This window comes from Trachurus trachurus (assembly GCF_905171665.1).
Source record: "Trachurus trachurus genome assembly, chromosome: 16".
NCBI lineage: Eukaryota > Metazoa > Chordata > Actinopteri > Carangiformes > Carangidae > Trachurus > Trachurus trachurus.
This window is the reverse complement of record NC_139902.1, coordinates 13,175,318-13,198,702: the sequence shown is the minus strand read 5'-3', so window position 1 is coordinate 13,198,702 and position 23,385 is coordinate 13,175,318. Positions and strand designations below refer to the sequence as shown.

General features: G+C 44.0%; 1 protein-coding gene across 1 annotated transcript; it reads right to left on the bottom strand.

Annotated features, from left to right (window-relative positions):
- Nucleotides 1-8,312: 8,312 nt before the first annotated feature.
- prkcg (protein kinase C, gamma) lies at nt 8,313-22,996 on the bottom strand (the record flags this gene model as incomplete). The annotated part of the gene is made up of 16 exons (XM_083988839.1): nt 8,313-8,474; nt 9,317-9,457; nt 9,815-9,922; nt 10,122-10,202; nt 11,723-11,861; nt 12,299-12,361; nt 12,845-12,936; nt 13,237-13,410; nt 15,647-15,844; nt 16,342-16,543; nt 16,902-17,058; nt 17,177-17,305; nt 17,811-17,922; nt 19,103-19,185; nt 19,315-19,346; nt 22,752-22,996. The coding sequence occupies 16 exons, from the start codon at nt 22,994-22,996 to the stop codon at nt 8,313-8,315; spliced, it is 2,118 nt and encodes a 705-aa protein (XP_083844965.1).
- Between the last annotated feature and the right edge of the window lie 389 nt (nt 22,997-23,385).

Below are 23,385 nucleotides of genomic sequence, written 5' to 3'. Positions count from 1 at the left end.
CTGCAGGGAAGAGCGGGGGAGTGAGGGGTGTTAGAGGAAATGCACGTCAAAAACTGAAGAGTCAGAAATGTAGGTAAATTTGGAAGGGGTCATGGACGGGAGGTCATCAGGGAGCAGGGGCACACTGAGAGAGAGAGATATAGAGAGAGAGACATGTGATGTGCACTCATGCAAACTGCTACTGGCTATTTTCCTGTCTTGCCTTGTTATTGCTAAAGATGAGTTAGTGACACATTCACTGGCAACCAATCCTGTTAAAGGTCAGAGAGGAGCCACTGCAACAGATGATGACTTCACGGTGAAACCACTGAAGTTAGGCAAAGACTTGAAAACTGAATGATAGATAGTAAAAAAAAAAAACACACACACACAGACAAACACACACAAAGATCAGGAAGGGGAGGAGAGGTCCTGTGTGACTCACACATGGTCTTTCTGTGACTTAGTTCCAGTTGACTGGAAAAGACTTCACTGCAGATCCTGTGAGCACACTGTCTGTATGAATTTGTGAGTTTCTGTGCACATGTTTGTATGTGCGTACGTGTGTGTGTGTGTGTGTGTGTGTGTGTGTGTGTGTGTGTGTGTGTGTGTGTGTGTGTGTGTGTGTGTGTGTGTGTGTGTGTGTGTGTGTGTGTGTGTGATTGTTCAGCCATTATAGGCTCTGCGTAATTTGGACCTCTGTTCGGTATCATCATCCTGACAAGTAATGGAGAGTAAATGCATATGGGAAACACAGAGCGGGATTGCTGTTTACTGTAATCACCCTCATTTTGTTGAGTTATACAGCACATTATGTGTCACAACTGGAGGATCATTATTGTAATGCAGCTGACCTGTCATCTCACCTTGTATCCTCCATTGTGAGGGGTTGGGTTCACTTTTACTTTGATGATTTTCAAAAGTTGGCGTCAAGGTACGAGAGGGCTCTTTTGCGCTCCGTACATATTGTGCACTGTGTAACCTAGTGTTGTCACATGGGTGCTGTGATTTTAACATTGTATTGCTTAGACTGTACAGGCCATTAAAGTTCATTAAAGTCACTGGATATGAAATGTGACACAGCAATAACCAACTGGAAGAACCCAGTCAGAGCCATGAAGCTGTGTTCTTCTGTCTACAGCTTGAAGTGTCGACACGAAGCAGCAACTCTGATACATAATGTCACAGAGACACTGGATTTGTTGCAGGAGAAAATGTTTTTCACCGCCAACTGGTCCGGTTTGGGTGATCATGTAACAGCTACTGCTTCGTCCTCCTGTTCTCACAGAAGCTGACACGAGTGAAATCAGACGTGTTCTTCTGCTGATGTAACGCATCTGCTACAAGGTTTGAAAAGACGTGTTGTGTTCAAGCGTTCCCTCTGCGTATCGCTGTTTTGCTGAGCTGTTAATTTGTACCCTTCAACTGGTCTGTTTGACTGTCATTCATAAAGTCTTCACTGTGCTGCAGGTGAATATTCAAACTAACCCTTCTCTACCATCTTTGCATAAACATAAAATACATATTTCATAGGGTTGTTAATTAATTTAACACTGACCATTTATCAGGCACTTCAGAAAGCTTCAAGAACAGAAAATGCCAAATGAATGACTAAAACACGAGAACCACTTTACTCTCCCTCCGCTCTTTCTTTGGGTGACAAACGTTTGAGTCTTTGAAGAGCCGGGTTATAATAGAAACATTAATTCTAGCGGGGAATAAACTCTTAAAGATTAAGCCTGGCCTCATCTTATCTGGACAGTCACTGCACGAGACGTGACCGCTATAGAAGAAAGTCGAGTCTCTATGCAGCTGCAGGGATGAATAGAGCTTCTTTTGTGAGCAAGGCACAAGAATGATGTGTAAGAACAGAGCTGGTCGGTGGTAAAGGGTACATGTATGAGAAATCCTTTGAGATATGACAAGTTTGGGCAAGATAAGGCCGAAAAAGCAAATGAGGCACAACACGAGTTACAACAGATGAGGGTGGATGAAAGACAAAAATAAAATGACGGATCTACAGAATTTTATTACCTATCGAGCTAATGTAATCCATTTTGAGCCTTTCATGCTATGATCAAATGAATAATTGTTTAATCTTGAGTAGGCAACCTGTAGAAGCTTATGTCAATGAAGAGAAAGTACATCCAATGACAACAATGCCAAGTGCTAAGAAGTGACTGACAACACTGACAGGGTGCAAGACAGGGGTCACAGAGGAGTCACTAAAGAGTATTACCACATGTATCGTAGGTTGCTATTTGTTCTCTGAATATTGCATTAATTTTCCATCACTTGTGCTCTTTAACTAGAGGTTGTGACCAGTGCTGTTGCTGACACTGGGAATAGAGGACGGGAAGAAAAGGCCGGGGGTGAGGCCAAAGGTTTGGGCGAGGAGTGGCGGCGAAGAGTTTGAGCCAGTGTGAATGAGAGAGTCTGAAGTACAGTCACTGTCAAAATCCAAAAAACAACTTCGCTGAAATGACATATAAGTGAAGGTACAACGGGGAGGGAGAGGGAGAGCGAGCGAGAGAGGGAGAAGTGGGGCTGAGGGATGAACAATCACACCTTCCAGCAGTTGGAGGATGTGCCAAAGTGGCCGGGAATGAGTGTGAATCAATTGGAGTTGCAACACTGCAGAAATGAGTGGATGCGCCTGAGTGGCTCCTCCAGACTTGTTCAGCACCGCGGACAGCTCCCTCATCTCTTAGACACACACACACACACAGCCAGTCAAACAGAAAACACAACAACCAGCCGCCCCGACAGACCAAACACATCAGCTGCTTTACTGAGGATTTGGACATGAAGGAAACAAATTCCCCTCCTTTCAACTTACATCACCCTTCACCCCCAATCCACCCACCCCTATATAAAAAAAAATCCTCCATAGAGGTTCTGCAGCTTTTGGAGAAATAGCCATTGTAGATTTGGGATTGAGATTGAGTGGAGGAAAAAAAAACCTGTTTCCCTGTTAGAATTGTGATAACAATCCCATTTTAGCGCTGTGAGATTGGCTCCTCAGTTCCCTCACCCAGAAAGTAATGAGCCAATTGAATTGGTTAGATAGGAGCCACAAGGGGGACAAAAGGTTTAATTCTGTCTAATCTGTCACAATCTACAGACTGACATCACCTCCAAGCCTCTCAGGAAAGAGAGACACAGAGAGAAAGGAGGGAGTGACGGAGGAGAGGATATATGGAGATGTGAGTGAGGGAAGAAGAGAGCTGATGGAGAGAGTATGGAAACTATGTTTGCACTAGAGTCTTTAAGGCGGGAACAGAAAGACCTTGGCCCAAAAAATGGAGGGAGTACCCACCGTGGACGCGCGAGCACAACGGGGACGCGCCTACACCTGTGCTAAAACTATAACCAGCCTCGCTCGGGAGGGACGGTGGATCCACTCAGCAGAGAAGAAGTGAACGACTTCGCAGAGACCCAGACGAGAGCATATCGTGACTCAGTGGGTGGGTTTGGTTCCAGCGAGCGTCTGAGCGGCGCTGCCCGCAATAAAACCCACAGAGATGATGGTTAAAACACTCACACTTCAATATACATGTATGTAAAACAAAGGGCTGGGATCCCTGAATGAAGCACTGATGTACGCATTGGGTTGTTTAGACCCCCCCCACCCCCCTCGCCTCTCTCATCCCCTCCCTCTCCTCCTACTGTCACACACACTCACACGCGGAGTTTGGAGATGATAAACAGAGCAGGGGAACATGTGAGCGACTCGGACAGGATGAAATTAAAAACAATCGATTATAATAAAAACCTCCTTAACGGTTTAATTCAAGGCGATTGAGATTTCTCCTCCTGTGCGCTCTAAGCGTCTGTCTTTACGCGAACACGACATGAGGACACGTTAGGAAGGCTGCTCTCTTCAAAGCTGTCATCACACACACACACACATACACAGACACACGCACATGTAAAATGACAAAATCAGACCGAAAAGGCGTCGTCATCAAAATTACCGCAACAAAACACACACATGCACTCACACACGGTGAAGTGTTATTCAAAGGCAAAAAATACTCACCCTGCCACGAGAGTCGTGCGCACACGTCAGTAGCCAAGAAACCTCACACCAGGGAGGCTTGGTGGATTTTGGTCTTCCTCTCTTTTCTCTCCCTCTCTCTCTTCCCCCACCCCCCTCTTTCTCACTCTCTCTCTTTTCTGAGTGTTTTCCCTTAAACCCCTCTACCCATCCTCTAAATCCCTCACTCTCTCTTTCACTCAATCTGTCCCAGGCACTGCGGTGGATTGGTACAGCAAGCTACTTTGGCTACCAGAGAGACATACTGTAGCGAGAGCAGGAGGGAGAAGTGTTGGAGAGAGAGAGGGAGGGAGGGAGGGAGGGAGAGGGAGAGGGAGGGAGAGAGAGAGGTCAAACTACTACATGTCTTCCTATCATACCGATCCATTTTAAATAATGTTTTTCTTTAATTCCACTGAGTATCTTGTGCAGTGTTACACTTATGGTGAATAATCTTCATTGTGCATATATACAGCAATGTGAAAACGTGCAAACACATGTTCTTTCTCTCTCTATTCTACTGGTTTCATTATCAGGCCTAAGTCATTTTTATTTTTTATGAGCATTACATTCATCTGCATTCCTACTTTTTTCTCTACAATGTGTGTGTTAATTAAAACTATTAGAATCAGAATAAAAAGTGCTACAAAAAAACATCTGATTCCTTACACTTGTAAATTATATCTCTTGTTTTGTAAACTCAGTGTCTACAGCCTGCTTTGGCAGCATTGATCTTGCCCATAAAGTGAAATTCAATTAGAAGCAAGTCAACAGAAGCAGATAGAAACTGGTAGATGGGGCAGTGAGTTTGATTTGGGGTGGAGAGAGGGTTGCAGGCTGCAAAGTTAAAAGTCCAAATTACTCTAATTTACAGTGCTGAGTATCAGGTGGAAGTAGAAAACACTCTATAGCTGTAGTTCATTCAAGACTGGTCAAACACTTCGATTTAACCCCGCACTGAATACAGGTTAAGAGCAGCAAAGTAGCACAGCTTCTAACCTCTCCCTCCCTCTTCTCCTGTCTCTCTTCATCTCTCTCTTCTTCTCCTTCTTGCCCCCACCTTCTTGGTCTCCTGTGGTCCATGTCCCTTGCTCTATTTTTAGCTGGCTGGTGGAGGAATCCTATATTTTTAGTAACGATATCAATAGTCTACAGCACACTCTGACCTCAGGGCAGGAGCGACAGAGAGAGAGAGAGAGAGAGAGAGGAAGGGAGGGAGGCAGGGTGGTGGTGTGAGAATGAGAGATTGAGGCAAGATAAGAGGAGGGATGGAGATAGAGGAAGAGGAGGCAGCAGTGAAGAAGAGGGATAATATCATGTCACAGTGACAGTGAGTGATGGACTGCGCACACACACGCGAGTAAGTGCCGGAGGTTCAGTTACACAAAGGCAGATACAGTCAAGGTTGGAGCAAAGGTTGTTGTTGTTAGTTTTTAAATGTCAAATGTACAAATAGACAAAAAAAGTAGGATTTTCCCTTTCAGAGAACTGTCGTTAAATGTTTTCTTTTCTGTACAAATGCCACATTTAAGTGAGATATGTATTAGTGGGATGCTTTTCATTGTTGTACTGAAAGTTAGAAACACATGCTAGACTAAAGAGCCTCATCTGCCACTATAAAAGAAATCTATATTCAGTTTCTTATCTCATCTTGACATGAATTATGGCCAAACAAAGGACATCAGGACATATGTTCTCTCCAAAAGTGGGATGTTTGACAATGGAAAATACACTTTTATATTAGTTTAAGCTTCTCAGATTATGTAATAGTGCATAGTGCTTGGTCTAGCTAAGTCTCCATCTCTCTCTCGCACTTTCACAGCCTTCTACACCATTAGTGCAGAATATAAAGTGTAAAACAGATCATAATGTTGATGTAGAGGCCCAGAGAAGACACGACAGAACAAGATACTGGTATCAGCAGACAACAGCGGGGGTACTTCAAGGAGATAATAGCAACGACAATAAATTCTGCCAGTGTAATTTATAGAGAATGACATAAAATAACACAGTAAAGCATTTACAGTGCGACACTGGTAGAAAAGTCAAGCAGAGAGGAAGATAGAGATGAAGGGCAGATAGAGAGGAAGAGAGGGAGGTAGAGAGGGAGATGGGAAGCTGATGAGATTTTAATGTGAAGGTCAACTTGTTATAACTCAGATCTCTACGGGGATATTAGTCCCATCATGATGCTGGAGGGAGGGAGGAACGTAGGAGAGGTGGGCGGGGCAGATGTGCAGGATGGGGTGGGGAGGGGGGGTAGTAAGAGGATGAGGGGCTGCTTCAGAGGAGGAGGGATGCCTGAGAGCTGGTTTTGCTGGTTCGACAACTAGTTTCACAGTAAATAGTAGGGGTCAGCATCTTCGGCGCGTGTGTAAAAGCGTGCAGAGTGCGCACATGCTTGAGATTGCACTTTTGAGTGTGAGTATGTGTGAAAGGCGAGGGAGAGGGGAGCGAGCGTGACAGGGAGGCGTGTGGAGAAGACAAAGCGAGAGGCTGAGCCTGTTTGCTTCTCAGCAGCTTCACACAAACAATCACATAATGAAACACTTGTTCTGGTTCATGATTTTTTTCAGTGACTTTATTTCAATGTTGGTTTTTTTTCCAGCACATGAAAACGGAAATTAACTCAGCTAAACAAATACAGAAATCATCTACTGCATTACCTATTATTGATTGTATTATCTAACATATATACTGTATTGAAGTATTGTGTGTTGTGACATTTGACCTTAAGTTAAACTGAGAGATTGACGGCTCTGACCTTTTACAATTGACCACAATTACAGGAGCACAAACCTCTGCACTGAAAGATTTGGCTCCTCCAGATGAGATTTTTTTTTTTGAGCTCTCATAATGCTTTCACAGAATGCAGACACAAAATAGTAATAATAATACTAAAAATGCATTTAGGGAACTCAAACAGATTACTGTGTGAAATGAGCAGCTGGTTTGTGAGATAAGAGCTCTGAAATGGGATTATTAAACTCTGTGTTTGCAGCCACCTGCCCTGCTCAGATAGTGTTTAATGACAGTGCTGCTATTATTTTTCCATGTATTGAACAGTCCCAGTGAGCCTCGCTTTTAATTACATCCTAATCAATGCCGTGAGTACGTCATTACACAGCAAAACACTTTATGGTATACACCACTAAAGTAGTATAGTATCTATACTTGTGCAAACTGACAAGGCTCTTGTTTTAGCTGCAGAGAATATAACTAAAAGGCTTTTTTTTTTTTTTTTTTTACTGCAAACAAAAATCTCAGTGCAAAATGTCAACAGGAGCACATGGATTGTAATTTGCAAATATCTAATCCCACAGTTTGCACAGGGATAATAGGAAGGAAAGCATCAATTTGTGAATAGAAAAATGATGCGAGTCAAACTGGTGGAAATGTGAGGACTTCCTCCTGGTGACAACAGAGTCAGGCAGAGTGGGCCTGAGCTGGGGGAGGAGTTGGGGAGGCAGCTCTACAGCCTACATTAACTGTCACATTGTGCCCGCTGCACTGTTGCTGCATCTCAGCGGGTCCTCTGAGGTCACTGGTGTGATGTTAAACTGAGAGGTCTCGCCAGGCCAGAGAAAACCTTAAAAACGGCTACTCCACTCAGTTTGCATCAGAGTCAAAGTGTCAGCTGTCTCACACACACACACACACACACACAATGAGATATTTAGGATTACGGTGCTTCTGATTCTGAGTTACTGTACTGTGTGTATACCTGCTCTTTAGTTGTGTATATGAACTGCAGAGTGATCAAAAAGTGACCGACTACCTGGATTTGTTTACCACAGCTGCACAAGAAAAGACCTGACTGGAAAAATGTAATCATTTGATTTCTCACAACACATGATGACTCGAATCAAAGCAGTGGAAAATGGTTTAAATAAATTGGATGTAACGTTATATATCATTCTTGGATAATCTATGCTATAGAAAACTAGTCTCTGAAAGTAATTCATTCTAAAAACACTGCATGCAAACAGGTGAAGTATGTAATCACACTACTGTACTCTTATATCAAGTTAAGGGAGGTCTTAACAAACAAAAACTCTATGGCAATCTAGGATACTGGCATTGTTTGCATTGTTGCAACAGATGTTGTGACTATCAAGATGAAATACATACATCAAAGAGTCTGCATGGGTATAAAGGTGTCTTGGCATTTTCATGTAAACGTCAGAATTTGGTTATGAGAGGTGTCGGATGTTCACATTCTCGGTTATAAAACTACTGTTAGGGGGTTATCGGGGCCGTGTGGGTGCACACAGAGGGGCTGTGGGAGCTATTTTCAAACAGCAGTGAGAGGCGAAGGGGCAAAGTCTGGGTTGAGGAAGGAGAAGCCTTCAAAGTCTTCCTGGTTCATGGCTTCTAGTATTTCCGGGTCAGAGGGAGTGAGTGCCGACGGAGCCGCTGTGAAGAACTTGTCAAAGTTTTCACCTTTTTTTCCACCCTGATGAAAAAGAAGAGGCAGAAGAAGGAACAGACAAAGAAGATTAAGACAAGGACATGTGTGAGTGTATTCAAGTCAAGCTTTTTCTCCTGAAAGAGACACAAAATGAGAAAAGTTCATTTCTTTATTCATTTTATAAAAAGAATCCACCTTCGTGTCTGTATTTCTCACCCACACCCTCAGTGTGTCTCAGAGGAGCTCTCTACCACACCTACTGTGGGAGGAAAGCTGCTCACGTCTCTTTTCCTGCTCCTTAACAACGTATGACAGCAGCTCTGCTGGATGATATGAATCTCATTTAGCTAATGGGCCTGGCCTCTAACCCCTGAGCATGCCCAGCTCACTCAAGGCACACCTCAGCGTTGGCCGACGGGCCCACAAACTGGTGTGTGGCAGGCTAATGATGACACACATTTGCATATGGGAGGAGGAGGAGGCAGGACCCGAGGGTCAGAGGGTCCTGCCTATTATGACTGGACTGTCTGCTGGTGCCCACCTCCGGGAGCCAGCACGAGTGATGGAAGAGAGGGAAACCAGAGGGGAGTGGAGAAGAGAGGGGGAGGGAGGGAGGGATGAGGAGGAGAAGAGGGGATGAAATGGCCAACACAAAGTGGAGCCTGAAAGAGGAAACAAGCAGGCGAGTGACAGAAAGCGTGGGAGTCGGAGAGAGAGACACAGAGAGAGAGGGAGAGGAGACAGATGGAAGAAAGCGACAGCTTCAATTCCCTAAAAGTGTCCTCAGAGAGCAGAGGAGGAGAGGAGAGTAGAAAGAAAGAAAAAAGACAGGAAGAAAGAAAGACAGAAAAAAAGAAAGAAAGAAAGAAAGAAAGAAAGAAACTGACAGTTCTGGGTTTGAAGGGCGGTTGGATCTCCAGTCTCTCCAGACGGTCCCAGTCAATCCAGCGGAAGAACGGATGCTCCCTGATCTCTCTCTCCGCTTCCTCTCCTCCACCCAGGCGCTTGGCTGGGTGCTTCGTCAGGAACTGGATAAAAGTGATAACAATGGGAAAGAATAACATGTCTACAGTCAGGGGATGTAACTTTGCTATATGAGAAGTGTTTTAGGTGTTTTATCGTGTCTTTCTCAGAATTGAATGTGTGTTAATCAAACCTACAGATACAAAAATATTACTTCTCATATAATTCTTAACAAGGCAAGAAATATTTTTTATATTTTTCTCAAAAAAAAAAAAGTTGAATAGAAGTATTTCTGAATGTTTGAATAGTATTTAAAATGTAATGTGATGTTATTTTGTGTAATGTTTCTGACTTACATATTCATTTATTTTGACTGTGTGCTAAAAGTGAAATGAGAAAAGCAAAAATGAAAAGTGTCTCACTCCCTTGCAGATAGCGACAGCTTCACGAGAGAGACTTTTTGGGTACGTGACACACTGCTCCATGATGGACTGAAACAGCTCCTCCTCGTCAATACCATCAAACGGTGGCTAGAGGGAAAAGAAAGAGAGAGCGAAAGAAGTTGAAAGAAAAGAAGAGTAGCCACAAGGATCTGTGTGCAAACTGAAAGCAAATACATTGAAATTAAAGTTCTCTTGAAAGTCTTTTGAAGTGATTACAAAGGACAAGTACCGGAGGCTTAAGTATCCGTGCACAAGGCTCTATTGTTAGGATTAAGCTGAGTGTTACCTGTCCTGCCAGCATTTCATACATCAGAACTCCATAAGACCACCAGTCCACTGCTTTATTATAGGGCTGATATGCCACAATCTGCGAAGGACGGAGAGAAAAGAAGAGGAGATAAAAGGGAAAGAATGGCAGCAAGGAGATAAGGAGGGAAAAAAGAAGACAGGGAGAGGGAGAGAAAGCAGAGTTTGAACAGTCGGCTACTCAAACGGTGAACGGACTGAAAAGCAAAGAGAGAGAGACGGCAAAAGAGAAAGTGTGGCATTAGCGAGGGTAAACGTATGAATGAGCTCACAAATAATCAACACATGAATCTGGATTTGTGTGTTTGTGTTTGCCTGTTTGTATGTGTGTGTGTGTCTAAGTGCAGAGAGGGGGGGGGTATGGGGGGTAATTATGAGAGAACAATCCACAGCCCCTGGGGAAATATATTGTATCTCTTCCAAAATGGCAGATGCAGGAGAATCAATGGGTGTTTACATAAGAGAGTCAATACCCAGGGGTCCCATAGCAAGGTTTACAATATCAAAGACGTGCACAACAGTCACATCCTCTCACGCTCTCTCTCTCTACTGTATCTGTCTACTACGAGTCTACAAACCAAACAAGCTGGAAATCTCCTCCACTCTTTCTCTGAATAAATTGGTCTGTGATCACTTCACACAGAAACACACAAACACACATTTTTCAGACAATTTGTAAGGCAAATATTATACAGCATGCAGGAGTTTTACATATCAAGAGGATGTCAAGCAAAAACCACCTCCACTGTTTTCAGTATTTTACAAGAGTTGATATTTGCACTGATGTTTAACCTGTTCAGATACTTGACTCAGTTTTCAGGGGGTTGTCTTGCTCACAGAGGAATATATGAACATACGTAATGTCAGAAAAAAAATCCACAGTGTGAAAAACAGTGCAAACTTTCACTGAGGCATCAGGGGTCTGAGTCTGTCTATCCCTCCTCTGCAGCTCGTCACAATGCCAGGGAAATCACAAAGAGTGGATTTTGTGCTGAAAGGGTCGTAACTCTGATTGATAGCCTCTTCAGTTGACAAACTGAGACTGTTGAAGTCCCGTTTTAGTGTCACATAAACTTTGGGACTCTGGAGTTTGTCCCCGTCGTGTTCCCTTCACACAGGGTGTGTGTTAGAGAGGGATCTCTTGACGGCTTGCATGAATGGGAAGAATAATTGCAGCAAAGAAAAACTGTCTCAGTGCAACCAAGGGCAGCTGGATATTGTTTAAACACAGACTTGACAAAACGCGTTAAGTTACATCCGTCAGCTGCAGCGAGTGAAAGGCAAAACTAGTGATACAAGGTCTCTGAAGGACGGCCACGATTACTGTGGAATGCTCTGATAGCACGAGCACACACCAGTGCTAATTGAATCATGAGAAGTTAATTATTAAAAAATGCTGACAAGGTCAGAGAGGACGGTGGGAGATGAGAGGAGCTGCTGCAGAGCAGCTCGCCGTCTCGCAGCGCCACAAAAACAGGTCAAGCAAACAACAAGGGGTGAAAGAAGAGGAAATGAGGGATCTGAGGAACAAATGAAGGAAGTTTCGGGGGGGAGGTCAAGGGCTGGGGGGAGGCGGCGTACCTCAGGGGCGATGTAGTCAGGGGTGCCACAAAAGGTGCGAGTGGTGTCGCCCTCGAACATGCCCTCCCTGCACATGCCGAAGTCGGCTATTTTTATGTGGCCCTCGCTGTCAAGCAGCACATTATCCAGCTTTAGATCCCTGAGAACGAAATAGATAAATCACACTGGTATGAATCACTTTGATAGATAACATCTTCATAACAGTCATTACCTACAAAAAGACATGATGAATCTGTGTCATGTGTGTGTGGGTGTTCTTGTACATACTACGTTGTGAGGACCGGTTTTTAACCAACAGAGTGAGGACCTTTTTGGGAAGCGAGGACATTTTGGCCGGTCCTCACTTTTTTCACTGTCTGAGGGTTAAGACTTTAGGTTATAATGAGGTTTAAGTTAGGTTAAGAGTAATGGTTAAGGTTAGACACTTGTTTTGGATGGTTAAGGTTAGGGTAAGGGGCTAGGGAATACATTATGTCAATGAGTGTCCTCACAAAGATAGCATTACAAGGATGTGTGTGTGTGCTGTAGTGACAGAACCAAACCAGGCCGTGCCAGAGGAGCAGCCCACTGCTTTACCTGTAGATGATGCCTTTGCTGTGGAGGAAGAAGAGGCCGACTGCTATCTCTGCTGCATAAAACCTGGTGGGAGAAGAGGGGGGGCATTCAGTAGTGGTTGCTTTAGGATTTTTCAGCTAATTCAAAGGAGGTTGATGACAAGCGAAAGAGGAGAGAGAGGGAATGGAGCTCTAGAGGGTGATGAAAGGGCGAGTAACCAAACAGATGAAAGGCAGAGAGATGAAGAAAGAGAGCTGGAAATGAGCAACAGAGTAAAAAAATTAGTTTTAGATGACTGATCAAAGATTATTGATAAGATGAACAGCCAGGGGGAGGGAAAACGTAGATGGAGAGATCAGATTAGTGGGAGGAGGAACACGGTGGGGGGGGGTGGGGGGGGTGGTACTTGAGTTGATGACTTTTTATGAGTCACCACGGATAATGAACAAAGCTAAGAGAGGTGTATGTATGTAAAGGAACAGAAAGGAAGAAAAAAGAGAGGAAATGAGACGCTGTAGAGGAGGAGAGTGATTAAAGGTAAAAGGAAAGAGCTTCTTAACTACATACGCTGCATGAGCCTCTTTGAACTTGCCAACTATCTGAATGTGAAACATCAGGTCTCCTCCATTGACGTATTCCATCACATAATACAGACGGTCCTGCAACACACACACACACACATATACACACTCTTTATACATAATGACCTCTTGTTCAAATTAAAAAGCAATCTGTTAAATCCCCTCCTCCAGGACCGAGGACCTTGTTAAAGAAAGCAAGCTAATTATTTCATTTATTAATCGAAATTCACAGCCAACCTGGGCTGAAACAACTCCTGGGAGGACTATGCAGACAAAATGTCACACAGGTTTATGGACAATTTAATGAAAGTTGTGTGGCTCATTTGAGACCGACCCCGTGTGCCTTCTCCACACACACACACACACACACACACACACCTCGGTCTGGAAGGCGCAATAGAGCGACGTTAGGAAGTGCGGGCGAGCGGAGAGAGCCAGGACCCTCCTCTCCACCAGGGCGCTCTCCGTGTCTTCGTCCTGGAAGAGAACGTCTTTCTTCAGCACCTTCACTGCAAACAGACGCTCGCTGCCTCGCTCCTCTGCCAGCAGCACCTGTGCAGCGACACAGAGAGGAGAGACGAAGCCACCGTGATCAGAATTTTAAAGGGGGCTACTACTGTATGTCTTTTAACTGCTGCCATCCATAAATAAACAAAACTTTTTATTTTTAGACACTGCACCAACTGCCTGGCGCAAAGAAAAGACGAGAATGACGAATGCAATTACTAAAAAGCAGAACTGACTTTTTTTTTTCGAAATTCCTGTTAAGGTTTACTCAGCTGTGAGTGCATCAGCTGAGACAAAGTGTTTTATTCTATTTTTATTTTTATATCATTTACACAAAATGTATTTTAACTCAGTGGTGTTCAAAACTTTTGAATGCATCTTCTCTCATCAAACTTTATACTGTACATATACTGTCCTGTAATGCTGCCACCTCTGACTTTTCTGCAGGCTGCATTGTGTTATTGTTATTGGTTACGTACAAGGAGCTGTTTTAATAAAGCAATTCAGTTTTTAAGCAACATTTTTGTGCATGAAATTAAGCATTATGCTAAGGTAGGACTGATAAATATGTTTAATGCTTGCTGAAAAACATTACCTCAATTTTATGGTGTTTATTATATATCTAAAGCCCCGTTTAAAGTGTTTATTGTCATATACATTGTTCAAAAAAACAAGCAGGAGCCAGCAAAAACATCAGCCATGGAGGGCGCCATGACAGTAATTGTTGGTTTATACTGTGGCATTTGTTCTCATTATTGTCCTGGGGAGTTTTTAATGCTATGTGGTGAAGACATAGATAATTTTGCACAGACAGTGAAGTTCCTAATTCACTAGCTAAAATAGTGCAAGAGAAAAAAAAAGAGAGGAAAAGTCGTCACATTAAAATTGACAGATGCATAAGCAAGTTCAGTTTTGGGAGATAACTGAATGTAATGTTTAATTAAAGCCTCTCTGTGCCTGAAGATTTCACGACACATTAATGTCATAAGTGACAAAGCGAAGCAGCTCATGTGTTTTTTTGTTTTTGTTTTAATCAGACATTAAAAACACATTCAGTTGCAATTTTCGCACTCCTGTGAAATTGGCTTCTGGCTGGTATTGCTCTGAAAGCTAATGATGCTATAATTTTCTACAACAAGAGCCTCATGACCCACGTTTTAAAGCAAAAGACGTGGTCGAGAGCACCGGAAAGTGCTGACAACAACGCTGTTTTAAATTGTCTGACCAACCTGCAGTGCTCTGCCGTAATGGTCACTGGCTGGTGTGGATAAGGATCTCATTTTACTTTCAAATAGTGGTGAATAGTACAGAAAATAACAGGCTTTCATTTTTCAGAAATCAATGTTGCCTATATGAAGGTGTCGGTGAAGGAGCAGCGCGCGCGCGCGTGTGTGTGTGTGCTTGTGCAGAGCTATTGATGAACTGCCAGTCAGTGGGAGAAACTCTGCCGTCCTCCCTGTGATCACGTCTGCTCTGCTCTTCTGTTGTTGTGAGAACTAACTCACATTAAAACTTGGACTCATCATCCTCCAAATTTTCATGAACTTCACTAATGCAGCCACATGTACTTCAATTCCTTTCACCTTCTTGATTTTCCTGTTTCCTTTCGGTCATTTTGTCACTTTTTGCAGCACAGTAACACTTCTCTCCATCTCTCTCTCTCTTTCTCACTTTCCCTCACTCAGCAGCCCCGGGGTCTGTCTCTCCTTTCTTGGGTCGCTTTTTTCTCACATCTTACGTAAGCCGAGTCTATTTCTCCTGTCCTCTGTAGACTCTCCTCTGACAGTTATGAAACAGCACAGGGGGATTTCAGAGGAGGAAGAAGGACTCAAAACTCCACTCTCTTCATTACAGCTCATCTACTGGGGAATTAAAGAGAAAATGGAGAGCAGAGGCTCCCTTGAAATGAACACCTCCAAAAGGACGGTCTGTCTGTCTGTCTATGTGGCATGTAGGAAGGCAGCCAGCCTGCGCTCACGACTGCTGACAGCACAAAAGAAGCTAAGGGTTAAATGAATCATTTGGCAGTGGGAGTAGAGACAATGAGCATGTTAGTAAGAGAGGAGGTTTTTTTTAATGCTTTGCTGCGGCCAGGAGCTGCTGTATGAAATGCCACTTAAAGGTCAAGTCCATCGATAGAAGACATGATTTAAAGCCAGGAATAATCTTTGTTGTTTTCGGCATGAATGGCCTCTTTGATAACACTTACAGCTGTTGGATCAGAGGTGCTGATTGTTTGTAGGGAAAGATGACATTTTGTCTCGGCGGCTGCTGTTTTTACCTTGCCAAAGCTGCCTTTGCCGAGCACCATGAGGAAGTTGAAGTCGTGGATGCCCACTTTGACTTTGCTGGGGCCCGGGGTGTGGACCGGTGGACAGGGTGGGACGGGGGTCGGGGACAGAACTACAGGGAACGGTTCAGATAGCGGCGCAGGTATCGCTGGAGGCATGCTGGGTGTCCCATCCTCTGGCTGAGGCTCCTGGAGAATGATAGAGGGAGGAGGGTGCAAAGATGAATGGTTGGCATGCCGTCCAGCACACACACACAGAAAAACATGAACACCAGGCGAGCCAAACTCTTTTCTACCCCTAGATTGGGAACACAGTCAGGCAGAACAATCCTGCACCCTGGTGGAGACACAGTGTAACAGTGAAAGATAATTCAATATAATTTATTATCTAATTATTGACCTACAACACTGGGCATAAATCTTCAGATGTTTATTCTCAGATAGAAATGTAAGCAGAGGGACAGTTCAAGATCCTGACCCAGCGTGAGCAGAGGCAGCTGTTGTTTATTAGATGAAAGTAATTATAGGCAATGCCAAGGCCTTCAGATACAAACGGTCATTAGCATGATAAAAAATGAACGCCTGCTTCACTCTCTGGAGAACACAGGTATAAATATCCCCCGCTGTTGATCTTTGTTCACTGTGAGGATCAGCCCATGCCTGCAGCGGAGCGGACTGCTTCCTACCTGCAGGTCTGGGTCTGGCACAGGGATGTTGTAGTACTCTCCCTCATCCTGGGCCAACAGTTTGAACCAGCCACTGATGGGACGCCTGAAGATCTCACTCACTCCGAATGACAACGCGCCCATGAAATCGTTCCTAGACGTGCGGTCCCAGTCCCATACCTCAACGGACAGACGTCTGTCCCACTGGTGACCACGCACAGAGCTGGAGAGACAAACAAAATAGGCATTATTTGCAGAGTGTGGACATATACGACAGAAAACTGATGTTGTCTTATACAGTATATTCAGCTTTGTGTCATTTTAAAGATTTCTGAGGCTTACTTCTACTTAACATCAAGGGAATGTAAACAGAGAGGCAGGAAAGGAGTAAACATAAATTCAGATGCCACCAGCACTACAATCTGCTGTTATACTGTATTTCATCCTCTGGGGTCATTTTGAACCCATAAATCTCAGTTTCTGGGACATTTCATTTCACCTACAGCACATTTTGTGCCAGACCTCTTTGCTCTGATTTGCTCAAATTTTCCACCTTGGATCAAAACATCACACGGACTCACAAGGTGAAACTCTCATTCCAGATGGGATTGAGTGTGGAGCGGATGGTCTTGGTCTTCTGTTTGCTGTGGCTCTTCGGGTCTGGAATCAATTTCAGTTTAACATACGGGTCTGACAGGCCGTTAGGATCCATGGGCATCAGATTACGAGCTTCACGCACTGCAGAGAAAGTGGAGGAATAGGAAGTGCACACACAAACACTTTTGTAAAATTCAAATTTGTAGCTGTAATCCTGCTTTTTGTTTTAAACTCTCTCAGCTGCAGCAGGTTCTCCCACCTGTGACATAGACGTCCTCCAACTCTCCTCTCACAGTCAGGTGGATTCTTCCTCTCTTTTCCGTGTGGTCCTGGCCGCAGAGACTGGGAACGCTGGTCTCACATCGTCGATGGACGTTCATGTCACAACCTCACCGAACAATGAAACACAAAAAGCAACACACACATGCATATATGACAAAAAAAAAAATCTGAAATTAGAAGTCACATTTTAAAAATAAAATATATACTAAATATATTAAAATTTACTAAATATATACTAAAAACCTGAACACACACTTTGATTCCCAGGACACTTAATCAAATGCTTTATACTGTATACCTATTCTTAATGTGACACTTGAAAATACTTGTTCACCTGCTTGTCCAGGCTCAGATTAGAAGGAGAAGATAAATAGTTTTGCTTGGTATAAAGTCAAAAACCTGCAGGTGTTCTTGTTTTCTTAATCTGTACAAAAATGTAACAGTGAAAATACGAAGTTGTGTTTTTAAAGGGGTTTTGTATTGGACTATCTGATCTGATCCGAGAAACTGAATAAAGGTATCTTCCAAAACGTCAAACTAGTTCCTTAAATTGACCTTCAATATAAACGCATACACAGATGTATTAGATTTTTGTATGTGGTAAAACTCACAGGCACATTTCATGCCCTGGTGTATGAGGCCGTACAGCAGCGAGCCACAGTGGTCGCAGAAGGTCGGACTGGAGTAGGTCTGGACCTTAAATGTGTGTTGACTCTTCAGGTCCTGAAATACAACAGAAATAATCCGCAGTGAGAAACCACACACACACTCACACACACACACACACACACACACACACACACACACACACACACACACACACACACACACACACACACACACACACACACACACACACACACACACACACACACACACACACTCACACTCACACTCTCACACTCTCACGCACACTGACCATGGAAGAGACTGTGAACACACACACACACACACATACGTTCAGGGTATGATTAGTGGAGGGATGTTGAGTGGGGTATTCATGGACAAGCCAATTAGATTTCTCCACTGGGAGAGGACATATAAATGAGAGTGCATCTAGGCAAGGCTGCGCGTGTGAGAGTGTGCTTGACTGTGTGTATGCTGTGCAGAGAGGGATGAATCATTTTTATCTCTCTTCTGCTCATCATACCCCCCCACCCCCCACCCCTCTAACCACCACCACCACTCTCAATGCACCATCCTCTCCCAAACTGTTTTCCCTCCCTTGTCACTCTGAGGCGCTATTTAAAAACACCGTCACCCTGTTTCTCCTCATTCCCTCTGTGTGTGTTCCTCTCACTCTCTCATCCTTATTCGCTCACACACACACACACACACACACACACACACACACACACACACACACACACACACACACACACACACACACACACACACACACACACACACACACACACACACACACACACACACACACACACACACACACACACACACACACACACGTTCCCCTTGACCTCATTTCTGAGGCGGTTTATTTGGCTGGCAGAAAAAAAACGTGAAGAAAAGACAAATCTCCCTGAAATCCTCAAAATGCCACACAGAAGACGACTGAGCAGTCTGCTGCTCCCCCCCCCTCTCTAATTCCCCCTGTTATCAGTCCCTCCCACCCTCCACCTGCACCCTCCTCCCCCTCCACTCTCTATCTCCAACTCCCTGCATCTCTGAGGCCTTGTAGGATGACATGACATGAGTACAGACGTCACAGATGGGACAGGGCTGCGTGATGTGAAGGATGACAGATGAGTCATGCACACGTGTTACTGGTGACAAGTGGATGGCTAAATATGATGATGATGGCGGTGTAAATCTTGAACTAGAATGGAAAACAGGAAAGTGAAAGCGAAAGTGCCGTGACGGATGTGCTAACGAATCTGCTCACATCTGGTCTGGGGGCCGCCACCGAGCCAGGACAAGTGAAGGTCACAAACTCGTGACATCTTTTGTGGACCACAAAACTGCACACTAAAGAAAATATAAAGAAAACATCCTGAGAAATAAATCTGTGGCACTGAAAATAAATAATCTGAGAAGATTAAATACAGCAGGAAAAAAATGAAATAAAACAGACAATAACAGCAGGTTTATCTCTACCTTGACATTGGAATCCCTGTTTGCCGATGCCCCTGAGTGAGAAAGGCACATGTATTAAAACACAAAAACAATCTTCTCCACTTTGAGGTGAAATATTTTTTTTGCTTCTGAGACTGTTTCACAGCCAGGAGAGAATAGATAATGCTGCGAAGACAGAGATAGTGCTGTTGCATTATTCCATGCTGTATTAAGACCAACAGACATGCGGCCGCAAGTTGAGAACAAACTCTATCTCATCAAAACACCACTGACTGTGCACATGTAAGCCACTGCCACCTTGATAAACAATGTGTGAACTTTGAGTGTCTTTCCTTTCAAAGCCACACTGCTGACTAGGTCAAGTAGACCAGGGTCAATCATTGTCACACACACACACACACTCACACAAACACAATTCTACTGTTTCTCGAAATGCGGTGTTGGCTAGTTTCCAGTGTCTCCTTAGAGCTTTAATTGAATAATTAAAGCCATTGATTGACTAAAGAGTCCACTCAGCGGCTTGCCTGCTGTGAATCAAGTTTTGATTAGGTGGTTTAGAAAGGAAGGCAAACAAGACACCGTCAAGAGCTCCTCCACAATCATACTGGAGAGGCCCAGGGGTTCATAGGAAACTAGGAAACTGACCATAATCACTGATCTACAATCAGTTCGCCATCTGGCTGAGTAATAATTAAAGACGAGGTTGGCGAGGGTAATCTGATCCCTGATCGGCATTCAACAGAAGTCTCTGTCTGCAGCACTGAGCGTATGAGGCCTGTTCTGCTCTCTGACCAGCAGAGGGTATTAGAGAGCCAGGTATCGGGGGTTTGGAGAGACCTGACAGTGTTGCTTGTTGGACGGATATCACAGGGAATTCATTGAAGCGGATAACTGCATTTTAAATTTAATGATGCTTTGAAAAACCTCCCTGATACATGTAATTAAACAAAGAGTTGCCATAAAATAACCCCCATCAGAATACGGCTGTAAAAATGACCAGAAAACCTCAAAACAGTCTGGATGATCTAGTTTTAAGGACAAATTATGAATAATCAATTGCATATGAAATAATACATGTGGGTAAAAACAGAAAACTGGACCTTGTTTTGAAAAGAGGGCTTTAAAAAAACTGGGGACATGTTGACATGTCACAGTGGGAACACTATAGGCGCAAATGATAAAATTAATGATGGCTGAGTTACACTTAGCTGCTGGGATTGTTTGTGCCAGCTCGCTGTCACACTGTCATGATCTTATTGGGACACTTGAGCCATCATTACTGTTCTTATTGGACATGTCAAAATGTCTGCTGCAAAAAAGGCCTGCTGGATCTGTCCCCAGATCTGTTTGAAGTTGTATAATCTTATTCAGTGATTTTCAGTGTTGGAAACAGTGTTTTGAACTAATGACCCTTAAACACAGCAGGAGTTCATTATGTACAGTACAGCCACACATAAAATAAAACTGTGACACGAGGCAATTTTTCTTTCAAACTATTTAACGCAATTGATACTGCGGAAGCTGTACAAGGTACAGCCTGTCGTCTTTTAGATCCTGACTTAATAAACAGGATATTTACATTTTAAAATTAGAGCAGTCGTTTCATAGTCCTTAATTAATTTTCTAATACCTTCAGGGTCTTTGACACCCAGGCTGAAAGCTGCTGCTCAGACATCCTGTGTGAAGGAAAAGGGTTTTCACCCTGAACTAAGTGCTGCAACCACGGCCAAGACAGCAGCCAGTTGGAGAAATGTCCTGAAAGCTACCCAGAGGCTGCTGGCACATGCACCGCCCTGCATCCGACCTACACCCTCACCATATGTCCAAACACACACACACACACACACACACACACACACACACACACACACACTGAACAAGCTAACTGCATGGCTGTCTGTATAGAAGACACGTTTTATAGATCCACTCACGTGCCTGCATGTGAGAGGGAGGAAATAAGAAAGTTAAAATAATCACTTCAGACTGCACTACACTAGCATTTTAAATGACTACAGTCTTTTTTTGGCTTTGGCTGAGGTTTACACTGCCTGCTGTTGTTTCAGTGGACATTCACCGAGGAATGATTTTCAGATCAGGATTTGCAAAGAAAACTAAGAAAACTAAACAACAACAAAACTCCAAACATCAACTACAAAAATACTTAATGCTTAAGAAAAAACTGCTGGCTTCAGCTTTATGACACTGCAATCTGTATGTGATACGGTTGAATTTTAAAAGGTTTATGTAGCTTCAGAAGTGGAGAAACCAGTCAAAGATGTCAGATGTCTTGTTTTGGCCAACAACACTACTATGATTTGACCCATCCCCCTCCTCCTCTGAAAAAAACAGCAGCCATTTCCCATTTGAAAACTTGAAATCTTCAAATGTTTGGGATTTTTGCATTAAAATGACATTGGTAATTGACAATTACAATAGTTTCACTCCATTATTAGTCTAACATTGTAACTCTCTATTGGTTAATGGGGATACATAGTTTTCACTGGACAGCAACAAGTTTACACTTCAGCAGTTTCTAAAACGGTCACTTACAGTAAGATCTAGTGCCACCTGGAGCTACCATGACAGAAATACTACTTACATGTTCAGGCATAAAAATCTAACACTGCAAAGCAGCTCTGACACATGGAGTTCAGCCTCCTCCTCATGGGGAGTAGCTACTACTGTACTTCGCCTGTAAAAACAGTTCTGTGATGTATTTTGTTGCTCTGGAGAAATTCATCAAAGTCTGAGAAAATAACCTCAATGACTTGAGATTTTCTGAGAAGAAAACAGTCTGCGTTGTAAACGCTTGGGGTTTGTAAGAAGTGGCTATTAGGAACCGTACTAAAGACTAATTGCCAGAGTATCTCATTGATTTTTATCATTCTTTGCTTAATCTGTCTCCTGTGAGTTCCCTAAATTAATGGGAGTGACATGCTAAATTGGAAGAGTTCCCCTTTAAAGTTTGAAACACACACAAATTCTGTGTGTTGGTGCGTTTGTGTGTGTGTGCATGAGCTGTAACACTGTGTGAGTGAGCAGTATCTCAGTATCTCCTCATTAAATTCTTGCTTGTACGTCTCTGCATGTGTGTGTGAGCCATGGAGTTCCTAAAGTGAATCCTGCATGGTGTGGGCTGCTGCAGTGTGGAGGTGAGGTTATGTGAACAGATCAGGTCAGTGTGGTGGCTGTAGAGTGTGGGCTGTTTCTCCAGCAGGCAGCTGGATCTGCTGAGAGAGAGGAGGAAGTGCAGAGAAAGTCAGAGTCAGATGGAGTAGTGGGATGTCTGAGGAGGCGGCTTATGAACTGCCGGGGTGGTTTCTGTGTAAATGTGCAGCTGTGTGCGTGCACATGTGTATTTATGTGTGTGTGTGTGTGTGTGTGTGTGTGTGTGTGTGTGTGTGTGTGTGTGTGTGTGTGTGTGTGTGTGTGTGTGTGTGTGTGTGTGTGTGTGTTACCAGATGAAGTCGGTGCAGTGGCTGCAGAAGGTGGGCTGTTTGAAGAAGCGGGCTGTGAACTGGTGATCTTTGACCTCAACAATCCTCTTGTGTTTGAGCGCTCCCTTCCTCTGGAACACGGGCACCCTGGGCGGAGGGGAGAGGGGAGAGGGCAGAGGGGAGGCACCGGGGGAGGGTGCTGCTGATGTAGGGGAGGCCAGTGTCAACGGGGAGAGAGACGGGGAAGGGGAGACCGGGGTGGACATGATGCCTGGAGGGTACGGTCAATAGAAGGGAGGAGGGAGGTAGAGAGGAGAGGAATAGATAATGAGTGTCAGTAAGGAGGGTACAGAGTCGTACAGGCAGAAGACCTTGAACATGGGAGAGGGAGGAGGGGAGGTAGCAAGGACGGGGGGGGGGGGGGGATGGAAAGTGTAATGGGTCACGGTAGAGACAGGAGTTGTATTAATGGCACATGGGATGTAGGGTAGGGAGCGGTGAAGGAGTGACGTGACGGAGAGAAAGATCCAGAACAGATGAGCGGCCCCGGAAGTGCAGAGGAGGATGGAGCGAGCAGGTATGAGAGCGAAAGAGGAGGGAGAGGTGTAATGAAGGAGACACGGAGGTTAATTCACATACGGAGGCAAAACTCTCC